The 20,745-nt window shown below is 44.2% G+C and overlaps 1 protein-coding gene across 2 annotated transcripts in view; it reads right to left on the bottom strand.

Annotated features, from left to right (window-relative positions):
* CHN1 (chimerin 1) overlaps positions 1-19,777 on the bottom strand; it is a 188,063-nt gene extending 168,286 nt beyond the window's left edge. The window contains exons 1-2 of one of the 2 annotated variants that reach the window (XM_075001827.1): positions 19,707-19,777; positions 17,746-17,877 (exon numbers count right to left, since the gene is read on the bottom strand). In XM_075001827.1, the coding sequence (XP_074857928.1) occupies positions 17,746-17,764 (19 nt within the window). In that variant the 5' untranslated portion in view covers positions 17,765-17,877; positions 19,707-19,777. Of the gene's footprint in view, positions 1-17,745; positions 17,878-18,071; positions 18,104-19,706 lie in introns of those variants that run through there. The other variant, XM_075001826.1, reaches the window with a different exon arrangement.
* Positions 19,778-20,745: the final 968 nt, after the last annotated feature.

Raw genomic sequence — 20,745 nt, 5'->3', positions numbered from 1 at the left:
TGGGAATTCCTTCTGTTTTTCAACAGCTGCACAAGTAACTGCCTTCCTGGCTAGTTGCTGCCTTGTGGCAGCTAACTTAGCCAGTCAGCATGGTTTATGGCCACAAGGTGGAGCAGCTAAGACTAAGCCTATCACTGAGAGCAAGTATCAGAGTGGTAGCAGAGTTAGTCTGTATCTTCAAAAACAAGAAGCCCTGTGGCACCTTATAAACTAACAGGTATTTTGGAGCATAAGCTTTCGTGGGAAAAGACCAACTTTGTCAGATGCAAGGAAATCATAGAATCCTAGGGCTGGAAGGGACCTTAGGACATCATCTAGTCCAGTCCATCTAGTCCAGGATCAACCCTAACTAAATCATCCCAGACAGGACTTTGTCAAGCTGGGGCTTAAAAACCTCTAGAAATGGGAGATTCCACCACTTCCCTAGATAAAGCATTCCAGTGCTTCACCACTCTCCTGGTGGTGAAACAGTTTTTCCTAATATCTAATCTATACCGCTCCCTCTGTAGCTTCAGACCATTGCTCCTTGTTCTGCCATCCATCACTACTGAGAACAGCCTCTCTCCATCCTCTGTAGAGGCCCCCTTCAGGAAGATGAAGGCTGCTATCAAATTGCCCCTCACGCTTCTCTTTTGCAAACTAATTAAGCCCAAGTTCCTCAGCCTCCCCTCAATAGGTCCTGTGTTCCAGCCCCCTAATAATTTTTGTTGCCCTCCGCTGGACCCGCTCCAATGCATCCACATCCTTTCTATCCGGGGGGGCCCAGAACTGGATGCAATACTCCAGATGAGGCTTCACCAATTCCGAATAAAAGGGGAATAATAATTTCTCTAGATCTGCTGGAAATGCTTCTCCTACTGCACCTCAATATGCCGTTAGCCTTCCTGGCTAGAGAGGCATGCTGTTGACCCAAACCCAGCCTCTCATCCACCATAATCTCCAGGTCCTTTTCTGCTGCACTGCTACTTAGCCAGGTGGCACCCAGTCTGTAACAATGCTTGGGATTCTTCCGTCCCAAGTGCAGGACTCTGCACTTCTCCTTGTTGAACCTCATCAGATTTCTTTTGATCCAAGCCTCCAATTTATCTAGGTCACTCTGGACCCTATCTCTACACTCCAATGGATCTACCTGTCCCCCTAGCTCAGTCTCATCCACAGATTTGCTGAGGGTGCAATCTATCCCCTCATCTAGGTCATTAATAAAGATGTTGAACAATACTGGCCCTAGAACCGATCAGTAAGGCACCCCACTTGAAACCACCAACCAGACATTGACCCATTGATCACTACCTGTTGGGCCTGACCATCTAGCCAGCTTTCTATCCATCTAACAGTCCATGTATCCAATCCATACTTCCTTAACTTATGGGCAAGAATGTTACACGAGACTGTATCAAAAGCTTGCTAAAGTCAAGGTATATCACATCCATTGACTACAAATCTATAACAGCTCATGTTTGGAAATAATTATGTATGTCTATGGACTCGCTTTGGGGCTGACATTATAAGTTGTGCTTTTACATATCAATATTTACTCTTCAAAAAGGGTTGTGTCCGATTTTTATCTGAGCTTACCCTCTTACTGAAGAGATTATTTAGTTAAACTCTGAATCAAAGCCATTAGCGTTGTAACGAAAAATGTATTCTCTGTATTTGATAAGATTGTGTTTGTATGTCGTCACATGGGCAGTGGAATCTTTTAGCCCAACATTAACAAGGGCCTCCTTGCCTGTGTTAACACTGTTGCTGTATCCTCCACCTGCATCTGTATTCAGACAAGACAACCTGACCTCTACCCAGATCCTGGTAAGGTTTTGCAGAGTCTGTTGCCTGCAATTCCCACTTACAGAAAACCAGGCTGGGGGACAGAGGACTATTCAGTGTAAAAGGTGCTCACTGATACAATGTCTCATGAAGCAGGTAGGAGAGCTGTAGGAGGACAGGAGCCCTGCACTCACAAGGACTTATGGAGAGTATTCATCTGGAGACACCTGGAATTGAGGAAGCTATCCAGTTACAAAGGACTGCTAACACACTACTGGGAGGGAGGAGATGGTGCCATCACAGGGAGGACGCTGGCAGCTGGTTACTTCTGGCAGCAGGCAGTGCTCCACCTCTCCTAAACCACACACCATGGTTTTGGAGAACAACTATGCTGCCCTGGCAACAAGAGATGAGGAATCACCTTCTCAGGCAGAAGAGAAGAAGCCACGTACCGCAAAGGCTGGAAGGTCTGCAGCCACCACTCGCAAGAGGAAGGTAGGGGTGGTAGTGGTGGTTGAAGATCCTCTTATGAGGTGACGGAGGCACCCATCTGTCACCTTGGCATGACAACCCATGAACGATGCTGCCTGCCAGGGGCCCGTATCCAAGACATTACGAAGGGAACGTCAAGGATCATCCAGCCCTCTGACTGCTATCCCATGCCACTCATCATGTTGGCACTAAGGATACTAAGAGATATGACCCTGAGCCGTTCAGAAGTGACTACAGAGCTCTGGGTGTACATCTGAAGGAGTCTTGAGTACAGACTGTGTTCTCTTTGATACTTTCAGTCATAGGTGGGGCCCAGGCAGAGACAGATGCATCTGGAGGCGAATGCCTGGCTGCAAAGATGGTGTTATCAGGAGGGCTAAGGCCTCCTTGATCACAGGATGCTGCTCCAAGCAGAACTGTTAAGCAGAGGTAGGCTACACCCGTCAAGGAAGGGGAAGAGAGTATTTGGATACAGACCGGCTCACCTAGCGAAGAAGGCTTTGAACTAGGTTTAATAACTAAGTTAAAAACATGGAGACCTTGGAGATACATCTGTAATTGAGGAAAGCCTGGGCTGTAATAGCATGGATAAAAGAGAGATGAGACAGAAGTGGGGTGGGGTTGAAATCAAACCATTATTTTAGTCGCCTGTACGCTAACGTGAGAATTATGTGGAATAATCAGGAAGAATTAAATACTAGTAAGTAAACACAACTATGAAATAACTGGCATCACAGAAATTTGGTGGGATAATACGCATGCCTGGAATATTGGTAGAGGAGGACAGGCAGGGAGAAAAAGAGAAGGAATCTATGCACCTGGACTGGAGTTGAGATGGAAATAGGTCACAGACTTGTTGAGAGACTCCAGGTACGCATAAATGGGGTAAAAACAAAGATGTTGTCATAGTAAGGGTCTACTACAGACCACCTAATCAGGAAGAAGAAGTGGATGAAGCTTTTCTTGAACAAGTAAGAAAAATCATCTGAAACACAGGACTCGGTGGTTATGGGGGACTTCAACTCTCCAAACATCTGTTGTGAAAATAATACAGCAGGGCACAGATAAGCCAACAAGTTCTTGGAATGTATTTGAGACAATTTTTTATATTAGAAGATGAAGAAAACTATCGGGAAGAGGCTGTTCTAGATTTGATTTTAACAAATAGGGAGGAATTGATTGGGAACTTAGAAGCGGAAAGCAGGTTGGGTGAAAGTGATTACGAAATGATAAGAGTTTGAGATTCTAAGGCATGGTAAGAGGAAACACAGCAAAATGAAGACAATGGATTCAAGAAGAAAGACTTTAGCAAACTCAGGGAGTTGGTTCAGTTTTTGCCATCAAGGTTGGTGGTGATTGGACACTGTAGTAAGTACAGGCCTAGTATGAGGCCTTAGGCCTGAACCAAAGTAATGGTCAAAACTTTGCTAACAGAAAGCAAAGTGCAGCTGTGAGCTAACGGAATGCATTGCTCACAGAAGTTGGCAAAAAGAGGGTTGATGTTGCATAAACATATCTACCTAGCATATTGAAATAGGAACACGGTACCAGAACACCTGACCCTGGAACATTCCACAGATAAGGAAGAACAGGCCGACCCATCCCAATGACAGGGGCAGAAGGGAAATATGATGGATAGAGTTGTTTTGTTCAAACCATCAAGTACAAGGTGAGAGGCGGCACCTGATTACGTAGAAGGGTTGTACCACAATACGTCAGGAGTGATGTGTAAGTTGTTTGTACCTGTGTATAAGAATGTAATCCTGGGATGTGGTCTGGGTCCGGCCGAGGGGGTAGTGGAAAGTCCCGCCACTTACTGAGCCGAGTCCATTGACCGTGGGTGCATATTTGTAGTATGCCCTGACTTAGACTAAGAAATCTACAGGGAACTACTATTGTATCCAATACGGCAATAAACCTGGCCGACGTGCCTTCGCACCTTACTAGCCTCTGTGGTCACTGGGGGTTCTCTTCGAGTCTGCTGTGTCAGCTATCTGCAGAGCTGGGGCAGCACACAGAGGGAACACACGCACGCAGCCAAGTGATACCAACATTGGAGAGAGCAGAGCGACATAAGTCACAATCATAGTGACTCTCCATGACTCTCCATGAAAATGAGGTAGCTCAGAAGGTAAAATACGAAAAGAACAAGTTAAAATTAGACAAGTTGTATGTCTTCCAGGCACCAGAGCCTGGTGAAATGAACCCGAGTATAGTAAAGGAGCCAATTGAGGAGATATCTGAACCTTTAGCCATTATCTCTGAAAAGTCATGGAAGACAGGAAAGATTCCAGAAGACTGGAAAAAGGCAAATCCAGTGCCCAGCTCTAAAAATGAAAACAACAACAACAACCCAGGAAACTTCAGAAAAGTCAGCTTAACTTCTGTACCAAGATCATGGAGCAAATAATTAAGGAATCCATTTGCAAACACATAGAAGGTAATAAAGTGATAAGTAATATTCAAAATGGATTTGTAAAGAACACATCATGTTAAGCCAACGTAATAGCTTTCTTTGACAGGCTAACAAGCCTTGTGGATGAAGAGTATACCTAGTAAAACACTTGATACAGCTTTGCATGACCATCTCATTAATAAACTAGTGAAATAAAACCTAATGAAGTTACTATAAGGTGGGTGCACAACTGGTTGAAAAACCATTCCCAGTGTGTAGCTATCAATGGTTCGCTGTCACGTTGGAAGGGCTGAACAAGTGAGGTTCCATTGAGATCAGTTTTGGGACTGGTTCTGTTCAATATTTTCACCAATGATTTAGATAAAGGCACAGAGAGTACACTTACAAAGTTTGCGGATGATAAACTAGAAGCAGTTGCAAATGCTTTGAAGGTTAGGATTTTGATGGGTTGGGTCATGGAGATTCCCTTGAGACTTGTCACTTGGGCTGTGTCTACACTAGTGAGTTCTTCCAAATTATTTTTTCGAAAGACGGGGCTCTTTCGAAAGATCCCACAGAGCGTCTACACACACAAAGCATTCTTTCAAAAGTAAATTGAAGGAACGTGGCACTCCTTTCGAAAGTGCTCTTACTCTCCCATTTCAGGAAGAGTGCCTTCTTTTGAAAGATGTGAGTAGACACTCTGCAGGCCATTTTTTTCAAAAGAGCAGTTCTCATGGCACCTGACTTTTTGATCCCTGGCCTGTTCTTTCAAAAGAGAGGGGGCCTGTGTGGATGCTCCCGTTCAAAAGAGCAGATCACTATTCTGATCTGCTTTTTTGTGCGTGGACACACTCTTTTGAAAGAAGTTATTTCAGAAGAGATCTTCCAGAAAGGTTTCTTTCAGAAGATCTCTGAAGTGAAGACGTAGCCTTGATGGGTTGATCAGCAACCCACTGAGCCTGCCAACCTGTTCTCTGGGGTGCTCCACCACCATTTCCTACTGAGCCAGAAACTCTGATCTCTGCCAGCAAAGGAAGAAGGTTGGAATAACAACCCCAAGAGAGTACCACAGACGCTGAGAACACTTCTGGGAAGACTCAGTCAGTCATAGGGACCTGACATCACACCCCAGTGCACAGACCAGGATTTCCCAATCTATGGGTTAGGACCCAAACCGGGTCAGAGTTACATTTTAAAAGGGTTTCCAGCTGGGCTGAGCTGCTCCACAGGTGGCTATTAGGAAGCCATTCACACCCCTGAAGTGGTTCTCAATTTCTTAATTGGATTAACAGCACTCAGGCAGTTAAGCCCACCAATTACATTGAGAACCATTTCATTGCAGGGCAGAGAACTGCATACCCCAGGAGCAGTGCCCAGCTCAGGTGAGGTGGGGATCTGAGTCCAAGGTTGGGAGGGACAGCAGAGCTGATCAGCTCCCTGGCTTTCAGCCTCTGCAGGAGATGGGGTCCCCACAGACCCCAGCAAGGTTCCCACAGGTGGCATTGCTGGCCAGGGCTCTGCCTCAGCCAGCTTCCAGCCGCGGGGATCCCTGTGCCTCCCCTCGGTCCCTCCAGCCTCTGAGCAGCTCCTAGCCCCTGAGTGTGACTCCCCTAGCCCTGAGTGTGACTCCTTAGCCCCCTTCAGCCTCTGAGTGACTCCTAGCCTTTGTGTGACTCTCCTAGCCCTCTCCAATCCCCTCCAGCCCCTGCATGTGACTCCCTTAGCCCCCTGCAGCCCCTGAGTGACTCCTAGCCCCTGATTGTGACTCCCCTGGCCCCCTCCAGCCCTTGAGCGTGACTCCCCTAGCCCTCTCTAGCTCCTGAGCGTGACTCCCCAAGCCCCTGATTGTTGGGTTTAAGCTGGGGGAAGCAGTTTGGGGATGAGTGTCTTTCTACCACCACAACTCTAACTATAGTAAATGTAATGTTATTTTATTAATATATTTCCCCTTTGCAATGAAATAGCTATTATGAATATATAAACATGAGGGGCACAATTTTATATTCTTGCCTCAGGCGCAAAATTAGCTAGCTATGGCTCTGCTCGCCCCATTCTGACCCCCCATTTTTGAATTGCCTTTCCTGACTTCTCAAGACGGGTCCCCCTCTGGAAAAGGTTGAGAACCGCTGGCACAGACCCAATGAAACCCCCAGCTAAAGCCATCCCACGATGTGTAAACTTTATATATAGTGAGCTCCTAAGATGTTCTCCCCGCTTTATCAATTAAAGAGAAATGCATAATTGTTGTTCTCACCCTCACCCAGTAACAATTATTTACACTGAATTTCTTAAAAATCAGAAGTGACATTAAGTAGGATTTGAGTGGTTGCCAGTGATGACAAATCCAAGTTAAGTTACTACACAAAATAGAACAAAACACGCCAGCTAAGCCCAATACACTAAAAGTAGTTGTTACAAATCATAATTTCTTATCCTATGTCTTACTTCAGGTAAAGTCATTCTCAGGCCAGAGCTGATCATTTTTCCAACCTGGATCTAGCGGCTTCCTTCCATACTTGTCCTTAGAGTTATTTTGTTTCCAGGTATTTTCATGTATTTTCTTGAGGTGGTGAGCTGAAGACCATACTTGTTTGCCTCTCATTCCCTATCTAGAATCTCCCCTGAGGAGGGAGTCATTGTTTAATTCTCCCCAACTGTGAGAGAAAGAACAAAATTCAAGATGGGCTCCAACCACTGTTCCTTACAAGCTGCGCACTTGGGTGGACAACCAGCAGAAATTTAAACGCTGCCTGGCTGATCAGCAGAGCGCTCACAGCCACAAGCTTGTGTTTCTATTGATGGTGCACATCGGCAGATACCTTGGTGCACATAACAAAATGTATTCCGTATATGGAGGGAAAAAATTAAGAGTGAACATTGATCCAATACTACGTGCCCCACTTTGCACAAAGCGTATTTAAGTTATGCATACCCATATTAACACACATTCCCATAAAAATACGGAGACAACGTCACAAGGCTTATATTCAAAATGATCTGGTCAAGCTGGAGAAATTTACTGATGTAAATAAGGTGAATGGAACAATCAGATTCACACATACTAAATATGAAGTGACTGTCTAGGAAAGAGTACTGAAGGAAGGGATCTAGATTTATAGTGGACCACAAGCTAAATATGAGTCAACAGCATGACACTGCTACACAAAAAAGGCAAACATTTTCTCTAGGATGCACTAGGAGGAATGTTGTAAGCAAAACGTGAGAAGTAATACTTATACTTTACTCTGCACTGACCAGGCTTCAACTAGACTAGTGTGTCCAGTTCTGGGAGCCACATTTCAGGAAAGATGTGGACAAACTGGTACAGAGAAGACCAACAAAAATGAGAAAAGGCCTAGAAAACATGATCTGTGAAGAAAGATTAAAATAAATAAGTTTTTTTAGTCTGGAAAGAAGAAGACTGAGATGGGACATAACAATCTTCTAGTACCTAAAAGTCTGTTACAAGGAGGAAGGAGAAAAAAAAATATTTTCCATAACCTCTATGGATAAGACAAAAAAATCAACCAGCTTAAACTGTAGGTTGGATATTGGGAAAAGCTTCCTGTCGGGGTGGTAAAGAACATCCTGGGCAGAAGGCTGCATCACTATAATCTAATCTGACCTCTAGCCCATTGCAGGCCATAGAAACTAAACTTGCCCACTGCTGTAATAAACCCGTGGTTTAATTATGAAATCCTCAAATCATGATTAAAGATTTCAGGTCACTGAGAATCTACCACTTACTCTAGTTTAAACCAGCCAAGGATATGTACCCTGTACTTCAAAGGGGGGTGGGGGGAAAAACTCAAGGTCTCTGTTACTCTGACCAGTGAAAATTCTTTCCAGGCACCCAACATGGCAATCAGTTGGGCCCTAATTATGTCAGCAAAAGCCACCAGCCAGAGCAGATAGGAAAGAATTGACAGTAGTAACTCAGAGCTCTCTCTGTTTAATGTCCCATCCCACAACCAGAGCCACCCCGAGGCATCCATGAAACACGCAGCTGCATAGGGCACCAAAATTGTGGGTGCTCCTATGCAGCTGCTTGTCTGCCTAAGCATGGCTCTATCACCTCAGCCTTCTGTCTGTCTCCTTCCCTCAGCTGCTCTCTCCTGCCAGTGCTCCTCTTGTCCAGTAGTTAGCCACTCATGAGGGCTCCCTCCTACCAGGCTTGGGGCACAGAGGAGCCCAGAGCCCCTGCAACTCTGCTCCAGTCATAGGAAAGTCTCCAAACCCAAGTAGAAGCTGTGCAGGCGAGGAAAACTTGAGCCGCAGGCACCTGGCAGAAACAGGCAGCCCTAGGCCCCCCCCAGCATGAGCTGTGAGGAAGAGCAGACATGCCCCTCCCAAGCTCCAGAAGAAGCTGTGCACAGGGAGGCACCCCCATCTGCATAGGCCTCCATGAAGTATAAGGTCAGACCTGACAACCACTTGGGATATTTGATGCTCACTGTCACAGATGGGCCACATGCCATTATAAGCAATTTTATCATATCGCCCTCTCCAAAAACTCACCAAGTTCAATCTTGAAGCAAGATAGGTTCCCACCCTCCCCGACTGCTCCAGAACGACTGCTCTAGAACGTCACTTCTCTGAGTGTAAGAAATCTTTATCTAATTTTAAGCCAACACTTGCTGATGTCCAATTTACAGCCATCTGTTTTTGTGCCAATATGTGTTTAAGTAGGTCCTCTCCCACCCTGGTATTAATCCCTCTAATGTATTTATATAGAGCAACCATCTCTCCCCTCATCCTTCATTTGGTTAGCGCAAAAAAGCCAAACTCCTTTAGTCTCCTCTTGTATGGCAGGATTTCCATGCACAGGACCATCCCAGTAGTCTCCCTCTGTACTGTTCTGGCTTGAATTCATCTATCTTAAATATGGGATACCAGAAATGCACACTTTCCAGACAGGATCTCATTACTGCCTTGTTTAATGGTAATACACTTCCCTGTCGCTACTGGAAATACCTCTCCTGATGCATCCTGGGACTGCACTTATTTTTTTTTCACAGCTGCAGCTGCATCACACAGGTGGCTCACAGTCATCCTGTGGCAAACCAGTACACTCAGGTCTTTGTTCTCCTCTGTTGCTTCCACAGAAGTTTGTGACAGGCATTAACTTCAGGGATGATAATGTCCTTACATCTTTTACACATAAGCAGGAGCCCTTCTTCATTTAGCTTTGTCAGTTTATTTTTGGTTAACAGAAAGATGAAAATCTATTGCTGAATCAGAGTAGGTCACATCTGGCTCCACCCTCTGAGGCAACATGAGGCATGTCACCTGCTACATGGTAGGAATATCAATGGCCTTCTGCAAAACGGAATCCACCAACTGGACTCAACAAATAATGTAAAGTCTCTCCACAGTGACCCTCCATTTCTGGCTTCAATTGCAAAACCTCCTTTTACTCATGATTGTAGCAGTCTCATCAATCTTCATCAAGTAATCCTGAATTCCGATTATGGCTTTTAAGATTGTTTTCTGACATTAAAGTGATGTCCTGAGTTATCTTTAGTCACTGTGTTAAATCACACTTTTAAGTTCATTAAATTGACAAGACATGACTAAATTTTTTAAGTGTTCATTTACAAAAAGTGTTCAGTTCTTCACATTTTCGGTCAATTGATATCTATGTAACTATTAAGAGATCTGTTCCTAAGCAGGTTCTTCTCTTTTGATCTTTCCAGAGATTGCACTGTCAGAAAAACTCTTTCAAGCTTACTGTCCTCATTTGATTCATTAGATTTGATAAATTAGAGGAGAGAAAAGCCTTTTCTGATTCTCAGTATTAGGACTCACTTTCCATTCCAATCTCAAGCTACTGAGGCTGTAGAGAAGAGGACTACCTACTTTTTCTTCCATAACTTTCCTCATTTGTGTTTTCAGAAGCATTTTTGTTATTAGCGATTTGAAAAAATTAAATATTGTCCTTGTTTATCCTAGAAATAATGTCCTGACATAATTCAATAGATTATAAATCAGCTTAGTTAAATGAGTGAAAACCATCATACAGATGCTCTTTAACAACTCAAACATCATTTAAATCAGTTTGGCTTCTGTCACAATTTTACCAACTTAACCTAAGATTTTTTAAGCAAAGGTTAAATAGGTTTGAGTGCATCTACCTTATAGATTTGTGCCAGTTTAATTGGATTGCTTTAAAATCTATTGAAAGGTGTGCAACATTTCTACTATAGGCAGGGCCTTAATACAATGGGAATAATGTATTTACCCACCTTTTGAAAGTGTTCTGAAATCCTTAGACAAGTAGTATTACAGAAGAGACGAATTTGAATTGCAGTCTTCCTCCTTCAAGCACCCCTGCATGAAACCTTTCTACGTCTTTCTTCCAGTGATCTTTCATGGGGAAGGCATACTATTTGGATTCCTTACCATACTTTGGCCAAGTTGAATGTTACTCAAAAACCTTTTACAAGGCAGCACTGAACTTACTAGTGGAGCTCAACAAATTCATTTTATTCCTAGACAGTGTCTTTGCTTGAATATTTTCATGATAATAAAATGTAAGGATTCTACTAACATATACAAAAAGACACAATTAATTTGTTAAAAAAATCACTCTCTTTAAGATGCTGTACAACTACTATTAGTTTTTCAGAGAAAGCAATCACATGTGAATAGGATTAATAAGAATATATTCAATTATCCTCTTTGGTACAGCAAAACCTATTACAAAGAGCTAGCCTAATACACATAATCTTCTGCTGTAACAGCAAATTAACTTTTTTCCACTCATTTCATTTAAGGTACAGTAAAAGCTGGGTTATCTGGAATTCGGGTAACTGGCATGCTCAATTAACCAGTGCCTGCTCTGCTGGTGGCTGGTGCCAGTTAATTGAGCATGTCATCCTGGGGTTGGCGGCTGTTGGGCCAACTTCAGAACTGGCAGCAGTGACAGCAGAGCCAGGGGTAGGTTGCTGTGCCAAGGGCCATGGCAGTGGAGCTGGGAGCCAGCTGCTAAACCAGTGTTGGTGGCAGTAGCAGCTGGACTGGGGGCCAGCTGTCATGCCGTGGCCCATGGCAGTGGAGGCCAGGGGCAGCAGGACTTGGGGGGCTGGCTGCCACGCTGGGGGCCATGGGGCCGGGTCCCAGCTGTCTTGCTCTCTGTGGCTGAAGTGGGAGTGGCACTGATGGAGCTGGACCAATGGCCCCACTCCACTATACAGAACATTTTAATATCTGGCACCCCCAGCTCTCTGTTTACTGTAGCAATAAATAAAGCTGTGGCTGCAAAATTCAGTCTATTTGGCCAGGCTTGACAAGTAGTTTAGTATTTGGATTTCATTAGTATTTGGACACCTTTGTCAAAGGACAAACATCGCATCTGATTTCCTTCCCCGCACACCCAGTCCTTTTTCTTATACTGGCACCATTGCAAATTCCTTCTCATCTGATGTCTTTATTTCCCAGTTCTTTACAATCTATATTCATCCAGCTTCACCTTAAATAACTTTTCTGGACACTTGAACCAAAGTTCTCTCTCTAACTTCATTTATCCATAGGCACTCTTGTGATGTTTTAACACCACTGAATGTGAGCACTCCACAAGATTAAAGGTGTATCATTTACCCCTTTTATTTCTTAACCTCTCAGGAAACTTTATCTGCCACGATGTTCATGAAAAGCAAAAACAGGAGTACATGCATGAATTGTATTTGGAAACATCTTCATGCTGGAAAAGCTCCCTTGGCCAGTTTAAATAATTTCTTTTATTCACACCAGAAAGCTGATTAGCCATCATGAAAAGCGAATGAATTCCTAGAAATTAAGGGAAATTTACAATCACTGAAATTGAATATAAAAGCATTTCTTTTTCCAAAGTACAATCATTGCTTTCTTTAAATGAAGCTTAGGCCATCCAATCTAACTTTTTATTGAACAGTAGAACTAACAGCTAACAAATTCCTAAAACTCACCCACTATTGGGAGACAATCCATAAAAGGCGTGAATTAATTACATCCATTCTTTTCAACAAGGACACACAAAGCGGGGGCAAGTAAGAAGGGTGCAGTATAAAAAGTTTGCTTGCCCCCTGATTAGACTTAGCTCAAGCTAATTGCAGGGCTGGCTGGGCTCTGGATGTGCACTGCCTGCCATGTCCCATGGCTCTCTGTGCTTCAAGTGCTGGAAGGCGGGGCAGTGATGGAACAGGAAACTCCTTGTCTCTCCCCCACTAATGGGTCTCTGCAGGGCTGGGTTGCCCTAGGAATGTCCACTGGCTGCAGCTGAGGCTGTGAAGCACTGATCCTCTCCCCAAGCCTGGGGCTAGTCTTGTCTGAGTGTCTTGCCACTGACTGGCCAATGGATGGGGATGTGGCAGTTGGGGGGGGGGGGGGGAAGATGGCAGTGGAAGTGCTGGGGAAAGTGGCGTTCAGGGCAGGACTGAGCAGAATCTGGCGCCCCCTGCTGCTGGGGCTGCTGTAATGGGGCTGCACCATGGGGTTGCAGCTGATGACACAGTCAATGGGCTGAGGGAGCAGCAGTAATGAGTACAGCGTGCTGGCCCAAGAGACTTGAGAGTGGCCAGCGGTGTGCTCTCCTGTCCCGCCTGAGCCCAGCTGTGCCCACCTCTGTGGGCTGCTGTTTGTCATGGCTCGGTTCAGAGTTGCTCGCCCCCTGCTGTCTGGGGGGTGTATAAGGTTTTACTGGAGCGTCCTGCTGCCCAGGAGCTCTCCACACCAAATTGGTGACCTGCTCTATGAAGCAATGAGCCAGAGCCCATGAGCCTGCGAGCCAGGAGCACTGTGCATCTGGCTGGACTCTGGTAAAGCGGGCTCAGCCACTGCCCTTCCCTGCATACATAGAAAGCAGCTCAGAGGCCTCAGATGTCCTTGTGGAGGGGCATCTAATGGTGATTATTGCTCTTGCACCTTCTACGAGGCAACCAGGTTGCTTTGGGCAAGGGCTCCTGAACTAAGCTCCTGCTATTAGGCCTTGGCTCTTAGTGTTGGTGGAAGGGAGCGTTCAGAGCTTGCATTGTGGTTGTTGGGCGCCAGTGATGTGGACTGATCTCTACTTCCCTCTTCCCCAGTCTGGAAGTCAATTACAAAACAGCAGAATGGAGACTGAGGGAACCAGTAAAAGACAATTCCCTACTACATCACAATAGTGTGAGGATAAATGCTGCAAAGTTGTGGCGCACTCTCCAGTGGTTTTAGTAAGTCTCTGGTTTATATGCATGTTTATTACAGGCTTCTGTGCATTATAAAAATGCATCTAGGAGACTGCCTGGGGCACTACTTTCCCACCGTCTCTGCCCATCTGGACGGCAGGAGGTTGGAGGTTTGGAGCGTGGGAGGGAGCGGTCAGGGTGGGGATGAGAAGTCTGGGAGGGAGAGGTCAGCAGAGGTGCAGGAGCAGTCGAGGGACACGCGGTCTGAACAACGGTGGTGCAGCTTACCTGTTCGTTCCCGGATGTGCATTCTCTGCTCCACCCCCCTACTCCCAGGCACCACCACTGCTCTGACTGGCCAGAATTCTGGGCAGGCTGCTGAGGCCGCTGCTGCTCTTCCACTCTTCTCCCACCTGCTCCTCCTCCCTGCCCGCAGCAGAGCCCATGGTCTGGATCTGGACTGCAGCTTGCTCGATCTGGCCTGCAAGGCTTCAGGCTCCAAAACCTCCGCTCCACCACAGGCCAGATGCTATGGAGAGGCGCCCAAAGCATTGGGGACCAGATACTGACAAGCCTTGGTCCGGATCTGGACCACAGGCTGGGGGTTCCCTACCCTGGTGTAAATCCACCATTAAGCATATCACTTGGTGGTTGTCTACAAGGAAAATTATATAGAAATAAGCTAAGGACTTGTCTACACTTGCTGCTTAAAGTGCAAAAAGTCCTCTTTTTGTGTAAAACCTGTGCAAGCATCTACACTTACTTGCCAATTACTTTTTGCATTGAAACTCAGATGTTTCACCCAACAGAAAACCACCTCCACGAGTGCAGTACAGTTCTTACTGGTGACACTTTTATAATCATGTACAAGTAAAGATAGGTTCTCCCTGTCTACACAGCTTTTAGCCTCCAGAGGATATCCTACAGTGCCTAAGTGATCCCTCTGGTCAGCAGCTTTGATCCTCTGGCATGAGGTAAACAGCCATCCGCCCACTCTCTGAAAAGCCCTGGGAACTTTGAAACTCATTTTCCTGTTTTCTTGGCAAGTATACTTATCTGGCCACATGACAAAGGTTGCTCCATGCCAATCCCTGCTTGGAGCAATGCTGAGCTACTGGAGCTGATCAGTGCTGGGGAGAAAAGGCACTGCAATCACCCTCTCCTCCCTCCCCGCCCCCAGCTTCCAACCAGACCTATCCTAAAAAATAGAGAGCTGCATTGTGACATAAATGCCCTCAGGGTGCTGCTCCCATCACAATGGACATGCTGCATATGTCAACCCAATCTGACGGTGTCAAAGTGAGAACAGAAGATAGCACTTTTCTTTTACTGCTTCCCTATCACTAGCAAAACAGACAGTGCAAAAAGTCCAAAAGTGTAAATATAACCTAAGGTGTGAAGTTAAACCTGTAGAATTGTGCATATGGACATCTGTACTCCACTTTAAAAGGTCCTTTTTCAGTTTAGTTTATGTTGCTTTTAAAGTGGTTTAAGTTAAACCAGTACAAATCACTTTTATTTTGGAATAAGCTGGTCAACTTTTCCCAGTTTAACTGTATTGGTTTAATTTTACCAGTATAACTGTTTCAACTTTCCATTCTCAAGAAATGCTAAGTCTTCTTTCCATTTTGTACTATTTATAACAAGCCCAACCTTTTTGTACACTTGTATAATGTATGCTTGTAAAACAGAAAGTATTTGACACATAATATAATCAGTTATTTAAATAGAAGAAGAAACACTATTAAAAGTGCATGTGAAAAGTGCATAAACAAGTTTTGTTTACATAAACAAATGCCAGCAAATGCAAAACTTTGTGTCTCTCAACAACCGTACTGCAGCAACAATGCACGTATTTTGAGCATTTACATACATTTTCACTCACATACCTACATTGACAATTGCAATGATGATTTTTTTTTCCATTCCTCAAAGGAATAATTTTCATGTATCATTTTGTATTAGGCTGATGCACAATTGCAGACAAGTTACTCCAGCTGAGGATATGAAGGAGTCTTCAACTGGTGCAAGATGTTATTGAAAACGAGACATAACACAGTGAACTGAGAAGTCCTCACTTTACATTTCTTCATTGTTAGTTTCAGTGGCACTGGTAGCATCTAAAAACTCACACTAGATTAATTTAACCTTTTTCTATGTACTATCAAGTCGATCTATTTTGTGATTTACATTGTTATTTAAAAATAAGAAGAGCAGCATCACATCAACTACATAGAATGCATACATGAACTAAAAAGAGAAGGAAAAATCAACTTGTAGATAATTGACTAGAAAGCGCTTTTTTTGTTATGATTGTGATGGAACTACCCACATAACTTCTCACTAACTTAAGTAATAGATGTATAATGTGGCTCTATTTTCTATTGAGTGTGAAAATTGTTTAATGTTATTAATATTTATGAATAATTGAAATTTGTCAAGTACTGTTAACCTCCTACACCTGCATCTAGAGTAGTATTAGCATATAAACAACAAATTGCTGTGGGATCCCTATAGCCTGCACTGGCAAAGGAGTGGACTTCAGCCACAGTCCTGCAAGTGGCACCAGGAAAAACCCCTGTGCTCATTCTGATGCCCCCTAAAGTCTACTCAGTGGGACTCTGAGTAGGCACAGTGGTCCACCATGAGGACTCAACAACAAGATCAGGGTCTACAGTCTGATCCATTTTCAGCTGTTTTATTTTAGTCTTGGGCATCCTAAAAGGCTGAAATAGGAAATATAAATTCACATGATAACACTGTAGCTAAATGCAATACTATCTGAAGAAAACTGTTCTGTACACATGCTGCGTTTGGTATTCAGAGAGTACAATACACTAGAATAATCACAGTCACAAAGGGTGAAAAACCAAGTCTGACATTTGTAAGACTTCACTCTAACCTCAGAGTAATAAAATAAATCTAAACAAATTATTTACACCAGGAGTAAAAAAACATTAAAAACACACTTCAGTAAATGGTAATTATGTAAAATTACTTACTAGAAAACATTTCTGAATTAAGAGGCATAAAGGAGTTGTCTATGAGAGCAATGAAACTGGTTCCAATTAATTACGGTACTATTAATCATGTTATTTGTGCTTCCTTTTTATTACTGATTTTAGCACAATTAGGTAAATAGATTCTGTCACCCAATACCTTTTTAAATTACACAGTAACAAGCACAATAAAGCTTAATAATCTTATTAAAGAGAAATCTGTTCAAAAGTTAAAACTGCAGTCCTTACAATTTTCCAACACATTGGCTAGTATAAAAATATTCCAAGTCAACATTCATAACCTCTAGAAACTGTTTTCTTCCTTGAATTTGTATTATTATTAAATATAATTATAGAAACACATCTAAGCGTTATGGGCAATTAAGCATTATGCAGCAATATTCCCAAAAGAACAAGGGTTGTCTCATTAGCTAATTTATCATTTTGCTATACAATTCCTCTTGCTGTCAGAGCACTTTTTAAAGCAGCACAACTTTTATTTATCTTGCCATTCAAATATTCTTTCAACACAATGTGCTTGCAATTTGCCTCTCCTGGTGAACGCTAACCTTGTGCACGGCAGAGCAGTAATAGCTGTTGGGCTATAAAGAACTAAGTCCAGAGGGTTTCTTTTTTCTTTTGCAAAATCATAAACTTGCTAGCAATAACCAGGTGCCATGAAACCAGACGGCTCTGTAGATGCAGCTCCCAACAACTGTGGCGAGCTATTACTCCACAAGCCTGAAATGAACTGAAGGAGCACACGCCCTTAGGCTCTGCCTAGAGAGGAAACAATGGGAGAGACCAGCCTTATCTTACAAGCCATCATCTCTGCGCCAGGCAGCCCAGAACGACTGTAGAGCTACAGATATACCTGCCCCCCGCCCCACCCCTGCTGTCTCCTGCTGAGCCACGGAGCCCTAAGTGGACAGCCGGCTTTGTTACTTACCAAACAAGGTTAGGGCCATTGTAAAGGTGCTGCGAGTGGCAGGCTCACGTCAGGGCTGGTCAGAGCGCACGGCGCGGGCATTGGCTCGCCAGCTCTCCCACCAGCTGGGCGCCGAGGGGCAGGCGGAGAACCCTGCAATAAAAGTTACACGGGGTTGGCTGAAGCCCAGCAGGGGCGGCGCGCGCCGGAGGCAGCCGGGTTACAAGGCGACGGGGCTGCCGAGCTGGTCTCCCGGCTCAGAGGCAGGGGCTGCTGCCGCCGCGGCGCGGAATGCATGGCTGTGATAGACAGCGCCAGGCTGGGCTCTCCCGCCTCCCGCCACTCACACTGCAGCCGTCAGGCGCCCGGCGCCATCTTGCTTCACCACATGACCAGCCCCTCCGCCTGCCTCCCAGGCCGGGCTGTGGATGACTGCGTGAGTTCCCATAGCAACGGGGATTTCAAGTGCTACCCCATCCCCAGCCTCCAAGCGAGCCCTGATAGCCTGAGCTGCGCCCAGCTGGGGTGGGGGTGGGAACTGATTTCTTGGGGAGGACAGGGGCTAAAGGGGGACAACTTCCCCCTCTCCCAGACTGCCCTTTGGCTCCAAGCGTGCAGCAGCTGCAGGCAGGGAGTAGTAGAGTGACCACTTGACCCATAGCAAATATGGGACACTGGCCTCCATGGATGGGGGGGGAGGGCTGCCGTTCCATGTCAGGGCTCCTCAGGGATGTTGGGGGGCAGCTGTGCCACAGCAAGCCCCCAGGGATGGAGGCTCTGCAGCCTCCTGATGGGGGAGAGTGGAGGATGGGGGATCTAGACCCCCTCTCAGCAGGGGTCTCCACAACAAAATCAGTAACAAAGGAAAACGATTAGATAATGGTTATATTCCATTTTTAATTTGGTTTTATTTTAGTTTTAAGAGTGTGGGAGAAAAAAACCTGCATGTAGGGGATGAGTATTAGAGAGGTAGCAAATTTAGCATGTGTCTTCAAAAACAACAAGAACTTCTGTGGTACCTTACGGATTAACAGATATTTTGGAGCATAAGCTTTCATGGCCAAAGAGCCACTTCGTCAGATGCACGAGTGGTGGGGTTCAGAAGCAGGTCTTTGCCCACGAAAGCTTATGCTCCAAAATATCTGTTAGTCGATAAGGTGTGTCAGGACTTCTTGTTGTTTGTGCATGTAAAGGAGTTTGCCTCCCATGAAGTATGTGTAGAAGAGTGATCAAGTGTAAAGAAGAGGCCCAGGGTACAGCTAGGGAGAGTGCTAAGAGAATGCACATTGTAGGACTTGGGGGGAGGTGGGGCTGCAGAGTACCTGTTGTGCTGGTCATTTTGTATTGCTGTTCCTAGAAGTTTGGGACTCCTTGTGAACTGCAAAATTGTTTGACCCAGATCCTAGTTTTAGGTCCTGATCCTGTAGAAAGTTACACCTGAAGCATTCAGTTATGTCAGCAGGAGTTAGATGTCAGAAATATATGCTTATGCATAACCTTTACAGATCTGGAACCTTAATATGCCTTTTTCGGGAACAGGAAACGTGAAGAGAACTCCAGCAACACATTTACCCTCTAATTAAGTTTTACCTCTTTTATACTCATTTATTCTTTCTTGATATGTTCACAATAATATGCCATGGATATAGTTAGTGGGGAAGAGTGGAGAAAAACAAAGACCATTTACACCTTAAGAAATACAGTTATGCACTACTTCATGTACCCTCCTTACAGCAACTTTAAATAGCTGTCCTGCATTGAATTAGGAGCATTTTCATTCACATTACAGCTTCTTGCTCTATGACTTTCATTAACTTCCCTGTATCTTAGCCTCCACCTGTAAAATGGGCTTTGTGCCTTGCCTCACGGGGATACTCTATGATGATTGATACTGGTATAATATTTTAAGAATGGACCACATTTTCAAAAGTGCCCGTGTCATGTTGGAGCCCAGCATCATTTTTCAAGATTGAGGTACTTACAAATTTAAATCTCGCTGAAAGTCATAATAGACTGGCACACATTTCTTCAGCACTCACAGTGCCAAATGAAGCTGGAAGGAAAAAACAGAATAGTCTTGTAAAAAAATAAAATAGGAATTACTGAAGCTTATTAAAATTTCAACCAGCCCTATATATCAGGTGAAAAAAAACCTGCCTTTTTCTTCCACTGTGCTTAAAGAATGTGCAAATTTTTTGTGCCAAAGATCTTATTGTAAAGAGTTGGATTGTTAAACTGTTTCTCATGTATTTCCTGGAATTAAATATCCAGCCTTTACTCCAATTTCCTTGAATTAAATAACCAGCTTTTACTCTTCTACTATATGGAAATGTTTCCTGTTATTTAAAAACTACTTATTTACATGAGCAATATGTTTCCTATTTAGAGAAGTAACACTTTTGTTGTTATTATCAATGCTAGAATTGTTTGGATTAATAAGATTCAGCTAATCATTCTTTTCACCCAGTCTGATGTTGTCTTTGCTATTATTATTGTTCTGGCTGAGGTTTAGGACACGAGTGGCAAACCTTTGGCTTTTGAGCACCACTGTAAATGTGGGGAGGGCTGGCAGTGATGGGCTCTGGGGAAGGGAGAGGGCTTTCATTTAGAGTGGGGAGGGGGAAGGCATTCAGTTAGAACAGGAAGCCTGGGGGTGCTTGGCTCTGGGGGGATGGGGAAGGCAATGAGTCACATATTACATATTTGTGTTATATAGCTATATTAATTTTTATAAGTCTGTATGTATAGATTGATATATAGATATATAAAATATAAATACAAATAAATATATAATACATGGCTCTTTGCACTCTATCCACTGCTGTTTTGGCTCTTCGCCTCTAACTGCTTGGCCACCCCGGTTTAGGAAGTGTGTCAGTCATCTCCCAATTACTCATTATGGTGTTGTCTTTGCCAGAAAGTATTCTGAGGCTGACCTGAGCTTTCAATTCAGCATGATGTACTTAAATTATAGCTCAGATGACTTACTGGGGCAGACCCTTATTCTGGCTTCCATCTTAA

The sequence above is a fragment of the Carettochelys insculpta genome, chromosome 8, assembly GCF_033958435.1.
Source record: "Carettochelys insculpta isolate YL-2023 chromosome 8, ASM3395843v1, whole genome shotgun sequence".
In the NCBI taxonomy this organism is placed as follows: Eukaryota; Metazoa; Chordata; order Testudines; family Carettochelyidae; genus Carettochelys; species Carettochelys insculpta.
The sequence above is the reverse complement of the archived record's forward strand: the minus strand, read 5'-3'. Positions and strand labels throughout refer to the sequence as shown.